The following is a 13,424-nucleotide window of genomic DNA, read 5'->3' as shown; positions in this document are numbered from 1 at the left end:
TTTTCTACAGTAATATTTTCATAGATGAAGATAAACATACATGCTTTGGTTCTTATGCAGATTAAAAGATGAACAGGAAGGGAAAAATCAAGATAAAAATCAGCAAAGAAATTACAGGCAATTTAGGTAGATTAGATAACGCCATACCAGTAATTCAGCCCAGCTGAAATTTGGTAGCATTCATGTTTCACACAGTGTTCTCCCACCTTTTCTTCATCCACCCCATCAGTTTAACCTTCACTTTCTCCCCACTGCATCTTAATTCTTCTTTGAGTCTCATTTTCTGTTTGCCTCAGCTACTCATAGTGGAGAAAGTTCCTTTCTATGCATTACCCTCACAGTATGCATTAGCTTGATTGATTGGTTCCTCAGAATTTATTAGTTTGGAAGTTGGGTATTGTAAATGCAGAACTTCAATTCCTTCAGCTTATGCATTTTTCAATTAGAACTTGCAGATTTTTTTTAAGTGTGCGTGTTAAAGGTAATTTGAGAACACAGCATTTCTAGCTGAGAGTTACAGAGGGGCCAAGTGTTAGAAGTTCAGTACAACAATGTTGCCCGTCTCCAGCTCCTAATCACTTGTAGCACTGGATTCCTATCTAGAGCTCTTTTAAATAAAGGTAACTACACTGACTTCAGCAAGACAATTGCAGCTTTGCATCAATTCATTAAACACACAGTTCTAATTTATCACAGTTCACAGTGCAAACTAAACTTGCACAAGTATTACAAAATTACTTTGAAAATTTTTTTTTTCTTAACTGTATTATCCAACTACAAATAATGCAAAGTATTGACTTTGAATGGCAATGATGCAGGAGTTAGAGCTGCTACCTCACAACTCCAACAAGCTGGACATATAAAAGTTGCTGGTGAACGCAGCAGGCCAGGCAGCATCTCTAGGAAGAGGTACAGTCGACATTTCGGGCCTCACTTCTGACTCCGGGTATTATTTGAGCAGAGTTTGCACCTTTCTCTATGACTGAATGGGTTTCCTACAAGGGCTCCATTTCATCCAACCACAAAAAAGTGTGGGTCAATATGTTATTGGCCAATGTTACTGTGGGTCTGTCAACAAAATAAGATTATTGCAGGAAGAGTGTTAGATATTTAGTGCAGACTGAGTAGATGGAAAGCACAATTTCCATGCTATAGGGCTATGACTTAAACCAATTTGTGAATAAAGAGTCAATGTTACAGTTCCTCCCCTCAGTAAATCATCATATCAGTCTTAGCATCCCTCAAAATCAAGCAGCTCTGGATTTAAGATTACCTAGTGCTGTCACTACAGTGTAACACGGTACCATACAGAAGACAGCAATGCTTAATCCCGTGTGATTAAATTCCGTCCCTGCGTTGCAAGTAATTGTACTTCAAAAACTGCTGGGTACCTTCAAGAATCCCTGTACCCACGTGTGGAGCCCTGCATATTCATTAATTGTACGGGTGCAACGCTCCACGCCACTCAAGTTATAAAACAGTGGGCAGTCAGTTTTATAACATGCTGCTGCCACCTCCCACCGTTCGATGCAAAGTTCAGGTGCTAAAAGAGGGTGTGCAGCATCAGATCAAAGTAGCACAAAATCTTAAAATTACAACAGGCGCAGGTTGAACAAAATCAGATATGCAATGCACTAAAACATTTCAGTAAAACATTTGCCCAACGCCGGCCCCCTAGGCCTGAGTCATAGTGGATCTACAGCTGAATTTACCAGTTAGACACCCCAAGCAAACTAATACTGAGTCAGGAATAGGAAACATGACTAAATTACAAGCAGATTAATAATAGTGAAGAAAATAATGGCAGTGAAGAGGGCCAAATCTCCAAAAGCAGGTGGTATCCATCCCAGGATACTAAAGCATCAAATTAAAGCAAAAATGCAATTTAAAAATTAAAGGGAGATTATTGGTAAACTGTATGCCAAGTTTAATAGTTCCATAATGAGGAAATGGACCCAATGTTTCATTATTTAAGAAAGGTGAAAGAGGGACCGAGAAATCAGAGAATTATAAACCAATTAGACTTACATCTGCTATCAGGAAATGGGCAGAGTCTATAAGTAAGGATAAGGTAACTGAACACCTTGAGAAACTAATCACCTGATCACTACAAGCCAGCATAGATTTGCAGAGGTTACGCCATGCTTGTACACCTGATTAATTCACACAGATTCAGTGATTAAACTAATAGCCAAGGATATATTTGGATGTTATTTATAAAGATTCCCTAAAGGCATGTCAAAAAGTCTCCCATAACTGTGGAAAGTAAAGCTGAAGTTCATGAAACCCAAGGCAAATTCACTGAACTGGGTCACACTGAAGGACATCCAACTTAGAGAGAACCACAGTACATGCTGAACATCAACTTCACCCCTGGACTTACCAAACCATATAACATACTGAACTGAGGGCCCAGACACACTTCCTCCCTGCTCCTTCAGTCTTACACTATCCAAAGCTGGCTCATCCAGCACAACTATATTCAGTTAAGAGAGTTCAGTGACCTTTATTAAACAGACAAGGGATTGTCTTTTACTTTTAGTTTGCATTGACTAAATGTCATTCAAAAACGTTTATAACTTAACTTTTATAAATACTGCTTGAAATTATTTCCAATTGTTTCCAAATGACTGATCAGAGATATTTGTAAAGAACCTTTGATGGGATGACCTGTCCGATAGCAGAGTGGTCACAGGGATTTTCTTTTCCACTGTCTGGTCTAATTGCCATCTATCAGAATACATAGCTGGAGAAGTTTACTGTGGGTGTAAATCTAACACGGGACAGGATCTGGCGGGGGGGGGTAATGAGGAGCTGGGGAAAACAATCAGAAGGTGTGGGGCATCCCAAGCATTATATGGTCCGTTAAATCAAATTCACCTGCTTTGGAAGTTGTGTGGGTAGCAGAAGGACTATAATGGTGGACGACCCTAACAGGCAGAACAGACCCAGTAGTACCTAGGAGGATCAGTGATGGAGTCCCAATTAACTATATTAAACAGGAACGCCACCTCTTCATGTTAGCCAATGACAAAATGATGGTCAACACCTCAAACACAACAAAACACAAAATTACACGAAGGTAACAAGTGAATCGTTGGATCTGTGCCCACTGGATTTCAAGTTAAAAGCAAAGGCTACAAGTTACATGACAGCTATACAAAGCCCTGCCTAGAAATAGAGAGCAGTGAGCAATCCTGAGTGTCACGCCTAATGAAGATACATTAAGCCTGTGTGGCTGCAGTAAAGATGTGCCCAAATAATATCATGTGTTAAATTGTACAGATTGTGTTTTATTCCCTGGAATGTAGATTAAGGGAAGACTTAATGCTTTTATAATATTAAGAGAAATTGGCAGGAACAACTGAAAAGGTAACACATCTGGCGGGGGAATTCTAGGATTGACGTCCAGCCTTTGTAAGACTGAAACTAAGAAATTTTTCTTCCTGCTAAGTTGAAAAACACAATTCTGCAAATGACGATCAATGAAATATTTTAAATCCGAGATTGATAGTGTTTTAAAAAAACTTTATTTTAAGGATATGAAGCAAGTGTGGTTCATTGGAATGTGGCCAAAAGATTAGCCAAGGTTTACGTAAATGGCAATAAAGGACTCCAGGGACCAAGTGACCTGTTGCAGTTCCTACAAGACATCGGAGAGTAATTAGATGTGCAACGCACAGCAAACCTAACTAAGCCCTTAAACTCAACTCTCTCCAGAGATGACTTAATATAGGGTATTGTTGTTCCGAGGATGTTTTGGAAATCTATCATTTCCTGATTTATCTTTATCCTGGAAAAGATGTAACATATTTAAATTCCAGCATTAAGCTTTTCCTCACTTGGAAAAATCACAAACTACACTTGTTTGCTAGTGTTTCTTATTTTTTTTAAACAACCTTGCTTATATGTTAAAAGCAACAACAGCTGACCTTCAGACCACCTGTCCGGGCACAATGACATCGAAACTAGCTGATTTCTGCATGTTTTGAATCAATGCGTGTTTGCAAGTAAATCAGTATCTTACATTGTGTTCCAGTGATAAATAATCACACCCAAATGCGGTTATAATGCACGTATTTTTTCTACAAAAGATCGGATACGGGTGCTAAATTGGAGAAGTCTTACCTGTACCATAGGAAACACGCACGTTATAAGCATATATACGAGTATCCGCTCGAATATCCTCATACCCACAACTCCGGGATCCAACTAATCTGCAATTAAACATAACCACATTTAAGAAAACGCACGCGCGCTTGTCTCACTCCCAAATTGCAGCACGGACAAGGTATGACTAGCCAAACTTTTTTTTGCCATACATGGAGTTTGCCGACCACACAGATGATTAAATTGGCGAAAAAAATACATATGCTGTCAAAACCTGGTAGAACAATCAAGAGCGCTCCCTCTCGCTTTCATAAGGTGTTCGTTTATAACGCTGCACCAGTAAAGCAAAGATAGATTGTAAAGTACTCGCGAAGTTTCAAAACGCTCAGCCAACCTTCTGATGTATTGCAAACAACCCGATTAATTTAACATTTAAATTTCCTGAACACACAAAATATGCACAGGATTAAAAGCCATCAACTCGAGCAATAAATCTCACGTCAGCCGGCTACCGAGAAAGCGTCAATATATTCTGGATATCCATTTCCAAATCTCGCGAAATTTAAAATCTTACCCTTCAATGCAATTAGAACCTGTCCCCACCAATGTATTAACTTTGGGAACTTCACGTAGAGTAGGTTACAAACTGGCAGCCGCATCCGAATTATTGATGCACAATGCAAAAGTAATTCTCCCACCAGCACACTGTCACTTGGAGATTCTGTCTTATCAGGGGAGACGCAGTGTTGCTCTGCACCGACTCTACTGCACTGCGAGTTTAGCTGCGAAGTCCCGGGACGAGTCTTCAAACCGTGCGCTCACACAGTGCAGCAGTGGAGTGGATCCCGAGGTTGGGTGGGTGGGTGTTACCGCACAGACCCGTCCTCCTTTGCCTCCCGCCAGCTCCGAAGTATTGGAGAAAGTGCAGCTCGACTCCAGCTTCTCTGTGAGAAGCCAAAATATTCAGATCAGGAACAGCTCGCCAACAAAACGACACATTCAGGAGCAAGGCAGTTAACTCTTCAAGCAGCGCGCTGGGTGGGTGGGGGTGTACCTGAAGTTTAAAAAACTAAATCCACAATGATCGAAGTTATTTGTAACCAACACTCGTCACGGTTTATTTTCCAACAAGAGTTGATGCTAATCAATAAAATATTCTTCCAGGGAATTATGGCTATGTAACTGAACAAATTACCGATATGCATCTTTCTAGGGCAGTGGTTCCCAAACTTTTTTGGGTTACCGCCCCCTTGCCTCCCAGTCCACATCCCCAGCGCCCCCTCTCACTTTCTGGCCATTACATTAAAAGCTATAAAGGGTTTTGATTTACGATACATAGCGAAAGAAAATAGGAACTGCAAATTCAAAGCAGTGACAATTGCAAAAATTATTCAAATCTAGTTTAAAGTAAATGTATCATCGAATTATATATACTGGTTATCATTATATACAACCCTGAGATTCATTTGCTTGTGTGCAATCACAGTAAATACAAGAAACACAATAGAATCAATGAAAGACCACACCCAACGGGATGGACAACCAATGTGTGAAAAGACAACTATGCAAATACAAAATGAAAGAGAAAAAAGGAATACTTTTTAAAAAGTAATAAATATCTAGTACATGAGATGAAGAGTCCTTGGAATTGAGTCCAGTTCAGTGATGGATGAATGAAAATGAGTGAAGTTATCTCCTCTAGTTCAAGAGCCTGATGGTTGAAGGGTAATAACTGTTCCCAAACCTGGTGGTGTGGGTCTTGAGGCTCCTGTACTTCCATCCTGATGGCAGCAGGGAGAAGAGAGCATAGCCTGGGTGGTGGGGGTCCTTAATGTTGTCTCCCTGCCACAGGACTCTGTGTAGATATGTTCAATGGTGGGGAGGGCTTTACCTTTGAGGGACTGGGCTGCATCCACCACTTTTTCTATAGGCTTTCCTGTACAAGGGCATTTGTAAAGTTATAAATAATTTCTTTATTTGATTACAGTAAAAACAAATTTCATCATCAGAGTGTATGTTAGTAGTTGAACAATTCCCATCTTCATTGCTTTTTCAGCTTTCAATGAGATGGATGGGCTTGGTGCAGTGATACCAGCCTCTCAGCCACGCAGGAGTCTCAGAATCCCATGGTCAGGAATGCAGTCTGTGTCGTTGCTTTGAAAGAAGTAGGCCAACTGCACTGCCACTAAGTATGATGTTGAAAGGCAATAAAGAACATCTTGAACGTTTTGTACAGCGCAGAAGAACATTCAGCGATTTATTTCTGCAATATGCTTTATCTGAACCTCAGCTTCAAGCTCAAAGTCATCTTGTAGCATTCCATACCATCTGACATAGAGGGGCCACTGCACAGGATTGGAAAAAGCTGCAGAAAGTTGTAAACTCCACCAACTCTATCATGAGCATTAGCCTCCCCAGCATCCGGGCCTCAAATAGGCAGCATCCATCATTAAGGACCGCCATCACCCAAGACATGTCCTCTTCTCATTGCTACCATCAAGCTGGAGGTATTGTACAAGAGCCTGAAGATACATACTCAATGTTTCAGCAACAGCTTCTTCCCCTTTGCCATCAGATTTCTGAATGGACAATAAACCCATGAACACTACCTCAGTATTTTCCCCTCTCTATTTTTGCACTACTTATTTAACTTAATTTTCTTTTTTTATGTATGTAGTTATTAAAATTTATAGTTTTTGTTGTTATATATTGCAATGTACTACTGCCACAAAACAACAAACTTCATGACATATGCCAGTGATATTATACCTGATTCTGATCAGTTCTTACACCATCCTTCCTGTTAATTCCTTATTACAAGTAATCAGGAATGGATTTATTACCCATTGAAGAATTTGGAGCGAGAGAAGATCTTGAAATCTTTCAGACATGTCTTATGCAGCTCACCCAGGTGCACACAGTACACTTGAGGACAGTCATCTGGTATTCTATGTGGAATCGTTTCAATTATTTAGTCTGGTGACTTGTGCAAAACTGTACTCAGAACCTCCCTTACTGCTAACAGAATTAGTTCTTCTCCAATTACACGGGCCTTTCTAGATTTAGCAATGAGTAATGAAGTACTGTGTGAAGCACACAAACCATCACTGTTTTGTTGTGAAGTGCTGGCAAACATGTTTGAAGTGTTTTCTGTTTCTGGAAGTTTTCATGAAGTGACTGAAAATAAGCCCATTTCTTATTTTCATTTCTTGTTTGCTTTATCAGAGGGTATTCTCTTCAAATGTTCAAGGAGCCTGTACAATTTCATTCCTAACTTGAAAAAACTTTTTCGCACAACAGGCACCAGCACAACAGCTACTGCTGGTTACTTGGTGCTGGTATAAATCCATATTTCAGATACTCCACCCTCTACTGTCTACACTCTTTTTCATTTGATCTGCTTCTGCCATTTTCATGATGGATTAACGACCTCGGTCAATTGCCTATTGTTTAAGCCCAACCTCAAGCACTGCAATCAATAAAGGGGAAAGTGACCATAGCTCAGGCAAAACCTGACTCTCTGCCTGAAGGCACATAAAGTGGGGCAGTGATATTTTGGCTGTATGGTAAAGAAATGCGATCAAGACCATACAAAACTGCCAATTCTGAATTTTACCCCATTGAACTCCATACCCTAATTCACAGGAACTGCATCACTGTGTGATTAGAGCATGGGAACTGTAGTAACTAACAGCGTACTACAGTAATGAATATCAATAATGCGCGGGCTAAGCCTAGCCCAGAAATATCAAGATCTCTTCAGTCCAGATTTCTCATGATACACCAAATACAGAAGTATTCCGTTCCTTTTTAACAATTATAATGCACCTTGAGCAAAGTCTCAGAAAACGGTGGGTTAGCAAGAGATGAGATGATTACATGGTCATTGCAATCAATTATGAGGCACTGAGGTTCAAATGCTGATAGAAGGTAATTCATTTCTTAAATTAAGCCTGTAATCCCTCAACTGCTCCCCTTGCTACTGAGCACCCTTTATCCTCATCTTCATCACCCCGTTAGAAACTCTCACCACCACCTGTGGGGGGGGGGGGGGAGTCGTGTAATAATGCCCATATTTTTTAGACCTACTGTTCTAGGCTGCAGTGAATTCATGGGATGCAAGGGATGCTTTCTAACTCACATTTCAGTTCTATCTGCTGCTCCACTTTAGAAGTTTCATCTTTCTTTCACTGTCCAAAGAGGAGATGAGCCCTGGGTGATTTTCCTACCTAAACACAGGAACATGCAAAATCCACCCTTAGGTGCTATCTTACTGAACCTGGACTTAGAACACAGGGGACACAAAATAGATTGCATAGAGACATCGAATAAACGAGCACTGTCAACAATGCTAACTTAGGCATATACTTCTTTAAGAATTGTAACTTGTCACCAACTACTCTGATGCATCACTGCAATTCTTGTAGTACAGAGTGGTCTGGATGTGTGGAAATAAATCACAGCAAGGATGCTATACCCCACTAAGCTATTTCTTCTGTGTAATAAAATATCCTTATTAATTATAATCACTGATTATTTTCCCAGTATCTGTAAAAAACAAAGGTACTGGGACGGGCACTGGGCGCTCTACTTGATTAAACAATCTATTCTCCATCTCTGTCTTTCTTCCCCAAATGAAAATTAATAATCATTGACGCCTAAGACAACTGGCTATCCATTTCTTTAGCTATCCCTTCTGGCACGAACACTTAAAACTCTTTTCCTATTCTGGCTGGACTATGAACTTGACTCCAGTTGCTGGCCATGTTTAGCATTATGTTGTAATATACATTGTCAAGCATACAGGATAACATGTTTTTTTAAATAAACATAATATCTGAATTTATGCACAACCACTTACCAGAGAACAAACTATCCATCTTCACTATTGATTTTAGTAATTTTAGTCCTTAATTATCATTCCAGTTTTCTGTAAGAGAGGGACAATCTCAATAAAACCTTTCAAATAATCCAAGGACTATATAGAGGGGACATGGAGAGGATGTTTTCTACAGTGGGGAAGTCTAGGACCAGACAGCACAGTCTGAGAATACAAGGATAGCCCCTATAGAAACAAGTAGAGGAGAAATTTCTTTAGCCAGACGATTATGGATCTGTGGGATTCAGAGACGGCACTGGAGGGCAAGTTATTGGGTATGTTTAAAGCGGAGGTTGACAGGTTCTTGATTCATAAGGATGTCAAAGGTTATGGGGTGAAGCCAGGAGAATGGGGCTGAAAGAGATAATGAATCAACCATGATGGAATGGAGGAGCAGACTCGATGGACCAAATCGCCGAATTCTGCTCCTTTGTCTTATTGTCTAATGGTATGTTCAGATTGAACACCCTGCCACTGCCTTTAAGGAGTTTGCAATTCTCTTTGTGACTGCATGGGTTTCCTCTGGGTGCTCCGGTTTCCTCCCACATTACAATCGGTAGGTTAACTGGTCATTGTGAGCTGTCCCGTGATAAGGCTAGGATTAAATCGGAGATTGCTGGGTGGTGTTGCTCCAAGGGCTGGAAGGGTCCATTCCGTGCTGTATCTCAATAAATAAACAAAGCACCAGGCCATTTGGAAATTAGGTGAAAATAGATACAGTCCTTACACCAAGGCAAAAATGTGCCTGGAGATTCATAATGTTGATCACAATGGAACTAACAATATCTTTTCTATTGACAAGAGCATAATGATCAGTAGCTTTTATGATCTGGAGCTAATCTCCATCAGTTTCCACATTTTTCAATCCTTGCTCCCCCGACCAAATAAAAACAGAATAATATTTTCACAAAGACAAGGAATTCTGTAGATGCTGGAAATCCAAAGCAACACACACAAAATGCTGGAGGAACTCAGCAGGTCATGCAACACCTATGGAAATCTCTGGACATTTTTGGTCGAAACCTTGAACCAGTCCCAAAGAAGGGTCTCTGCCTGAAACATCAACTGTTTACTCATTTCCAAAGGCACTACCTGACCTGCAGAGTTCCTCCAGCATTTTGTATGTGTTGCTTAATATATTCACACATCTTGATAATATACACACACGCACCATGCAAGGTTCTGTATACAATCAATGCATTCATCGTTCTCATTTACTATTTGATCTTGTTGAAATATTATGGAAATTGTGAAAATCATGTCAACACTCATTTGTCACTGCTTCGTTGATGAAGAAATCCTTAGTGGTAATATTTTGAATAGGTTGTAAGAACAGTGGGGCCTTTGTGCATGATTGCAAAATCCTGAGAGGTGGTAGGGCAGGTTGATAAGCTGGTCATTAAGTAATTGTAGTACTTGAATATTGAAGGAGAGGTACTGAATACAGAAGCATGGAATTTATGTTAATCTTTACAAATCTCCAATTTTATTGTGTACAATTCAGGGTAGTTTTATACCAAGTTGATGATAATCAGGAATGAGAGAGTTTCATTATTTGAGAAAATAGGAGTGTTCTCAGAGTTACAAAGGTTGCAGTAGACTTAGATATATTATGAATGGTTTTGATTAGAAACTTTTCATTTCAAAAATGGGAAGATAACCACCATAGATTTGAAATAACTCAAAAATCCTAAATGGTGTTTACAAAGATAGATGTCTTCATACAGAAGTGAATTTAGGTTTCATTATGCATCACCCAAAAGAGTCATGGAATCAGAATCTGGGGAACTTTTGAATATGAACTTGCAGGACTAACTGATATTACAAGGGGAAAGGCTGAACTGTGAAACAAGCTTTGGCAGAGCCCAGCACACACACCATGGACCAAAACATGAAAGGCTTCCAAGTTATGTGTCTGGTAGTTTCTTTTCACTTCACCGAGAACATAGATTTAAACTTTGTTATGGCAACCCTGTATTCCTACCTCCCCCCCACAATCAAAGAATCTCAGGTTCAACGTCAATTAAAACATACTCATCATATGTCAACACAATCAGACAAAGATGTACCTCACTTACACTGATCAAATAATCTGCTTTAAGGATGTGGAAATGCACGGGAAAGGGAAAACAATAATTTTTAATCATTTGCAAGTTCTCTGAATCATTTGTGGCATCTGGTTGAATATTTTGCTAATTGTTACACCTGGTGGGATTTAATCAGCAAATAATGGTGAACTGGGGAGACATCCACTGTGCTATTTTAAACACAAGTTCACATGAAGGAGTCTCAAAAAGGAAAACTACTCATCAAGTGTAAATGCTACTTTTGATGGCACAGTTATGCTACCATCGGTTGATAACTTATATTTAAAACATTTAGGAGCGTGAATATCACGTGCCAAGATAAGCTGCGGCCGATAAACAATTGATAATCATGTAATGGACGTTAATCAATTTTAATTAATCATCTCCACCCTCCATGCGAAGTCTGCCTTCAAATTTCTGGGTGCGATTAAACAAGGGCTATGAAAAATCTCCAACAATTAATAGCTTCAAATGTGTCTGCTTCTAAACACTGTAACGGGCGGCGATTGCTGCACCGTGCAGGGACCCGGTCGTTAAAACATCGAACCTCACAGGGCGGTTTGAGAGAACAGAGTGTTTTACCAAAAGGCAAACGAAAGCAAGGCGGTTGTGAAAGGCATTTGGCACAGGTCGATGATTAATGGGCCACTTAAAATAGGGAACGCACCCTAGAACTTGTTTTAATGTTTCTTGCTTCAAGCCTAGCTGTTCGCAATAAATTCTGAAGAGAAAGCTCAAGAGTATATAAGTCTGGGGGACGTGTCTGTGTTAGGTGCCGCACTATCGGCCTCACGGTTGTTCCTTCATTGGGAAACCGGCGAGTTACCTGGGCGGAGGAGCCGAATCTCCGCAACTACCGTGCGGCCACCTAGTTCCCTCCTCCGGCCTCGCTCCGTCCAAGTGTTGCCACCTGTCCTCCGACTGCCCTCTGCCGGCGCAAAGGCGCCGATTGCAGCGGGGGAGGGGGTGACAGCCGTGAGTGCTGTGCACCAGATCCATCTTGCGCTTTCCTGTTGACTATGTTGACAGGATCTCACCTGATACCCTCGCTGGACCAGCACCTGAGGGAGTGCCAGACAGAAATCTGCACGATGAAAACGAGTATGTGCCAGGCCTTGCATTCCCAGGAGAATCTCAGTCCGACCATGTTTCCTGCTCTGCAAGAGGTTACAGTACTTTGCAGTCTACAAATCTTCAGCCAATTGAGTCAGAGGTCAACCTGATGGATTAGGATATAAACTGCTCCACTGGCAAACGGTTGCACTGTAACCAAAGTAGTCAATCTGTAAAAACACAAACTGCACACAAAGTTATTATGAAAGTATTACTAAAGAAAAGTTACAAACCACTTTAAAGTTAAGTGGCCAAATCCTCAGTGAAACAACTGTGATAGAGCTGATTCCCTGACTCAAGGATTCCAATCACTTGTGAGAAAATGAACAAGTCCACAGCCAGTGAAGACTTAAAATGCTGTCACATATGCCAAGATGCAGGGAAGAGCTACTTTTTGTGTGCCACCCGGTATCAAGTACAGTGGGGTATTAAAAAGAAAAACAGAATACCGACTATAAGACATAGGATCAGAATTAAGTCATTCAGTCCATCAAGTCTGCTCTGCCATTCCATCATATCTGATGTATTATCCCTCACAACGCCATTCTCCTGCCTTCTCCCTATAACTTTTGACACCCTTACTAATCAAGAACCTATCAGTCTCTGCTTTAAATGTATCTAATAACTTTGCCTCTGCAGCCATCTGTGACTCTGAATTCCACAGATTTACCACCACTTGGCTAAAGAAACTCCTCCTCATTTCTGTTCTAAAGGGACATCCTTGCATTTTGAGGCTGTCCCCTCTGGTCCTAGACCTCCCCCACTATTTGAACCATCCTCTCAATGTCCACTCTGTTGTCATATAATGTTAGAAGTTACAGACAGGGTACAGTGCAGGTAGGTTGTGGAATCACAAAAGACTGAGGGATGATGAATTCATCTTTTAGCACATAAGAGTTCAGTTTGCGAGCCTGATAACACCAGAATAGAAACATAGAAAATAGGTGCAGGAGTAGGCCTACCAGAATAGAAACTGCTTTTCAGCCTTATGGTCTGTGCTGTCAAACAGTTGTAGCTTCTGTCTGATGGGAGGGGGTAGAAAAGAGAAAAACCAGGGTGGAAGGATTCCTTATGTTGACTATTTTCTTGAGGCAGTGAGAAGTGTAGACAAAGTATAGTCGATGGATGGGATAGACACAAAATGCTGAAGGAACCCAGTAGGCCAGGCAGCATCTATGGAAATGAGTAAATAGTCAACATTTCAGGCCAAGACCTTTCTTCAAGACATCAGTGTC

General features: G+C 40.6%; 1 protein-coding gene across 8 annotated transcripts in view; it reads right to left on the bottom strand.

The window, feature by feature from the left end:
• Positions 1 to 11,989, bottom strand: part of adamtsl3 (ADAMTS-like 3) — a 776,875-nt gene extending 764,886 nt beyond the window's left edge. For 5 of the 8 annotated variants that reach the window (XM_072278336.1, XM_072278333.1, XM_072278337.1 and 2 more), the window contains exons 1-3: positions 5,165 to 5,232; positions 4,685 to 5,054; positions 4,129 to 4,217 (exon numbers count right to left, since the gene is read on the bottom strand). In XM_072278336.1, the coding sequence (XP_072134437.1) occupies positions 4,129 to 4,191 (63 nt within the window). In that variant the 5' untranslated portion in view covers positions 4,192 to 4,217; positions 4,685 to 5,054; positions 5,165 to 5,232. Of the gene's footprint in view, positions 1 to 4,128; positions 4,218 to 4,684; positions 5,055 to 5,164; positions 5,233 to 8,971; positions 9,041 to 11,902 lie in introns of those variants that run through there. The other 3 variants (XM_072278334.1, XM_072278341.1, XM_072278335.1) reach the window with 3 other exon arrangements.
• Positions 11,990 to 13,424: the final 1,435 nt, after the last annotated feature.

This window comes from Mobula birostris, chromosome 14 (assembly GCF_030028105.1).
Source record: "Mobula birostris isolate sMobBir1 chromosome 14, sMobBir1.hap1, whole genome shotgun sequence".
Lineage (NCBI taxonomy): Eukaryota > Metazoa > Chordata > Chondrichthyes > Myliobatiformes > Myliobatidae > Mobula > Mobula birostris.
The sequence above is the reverse complement of the archived record's forward strand: the minus strand, read 5'-3'. Positions and strand labels throughout refer to the sequence as shown.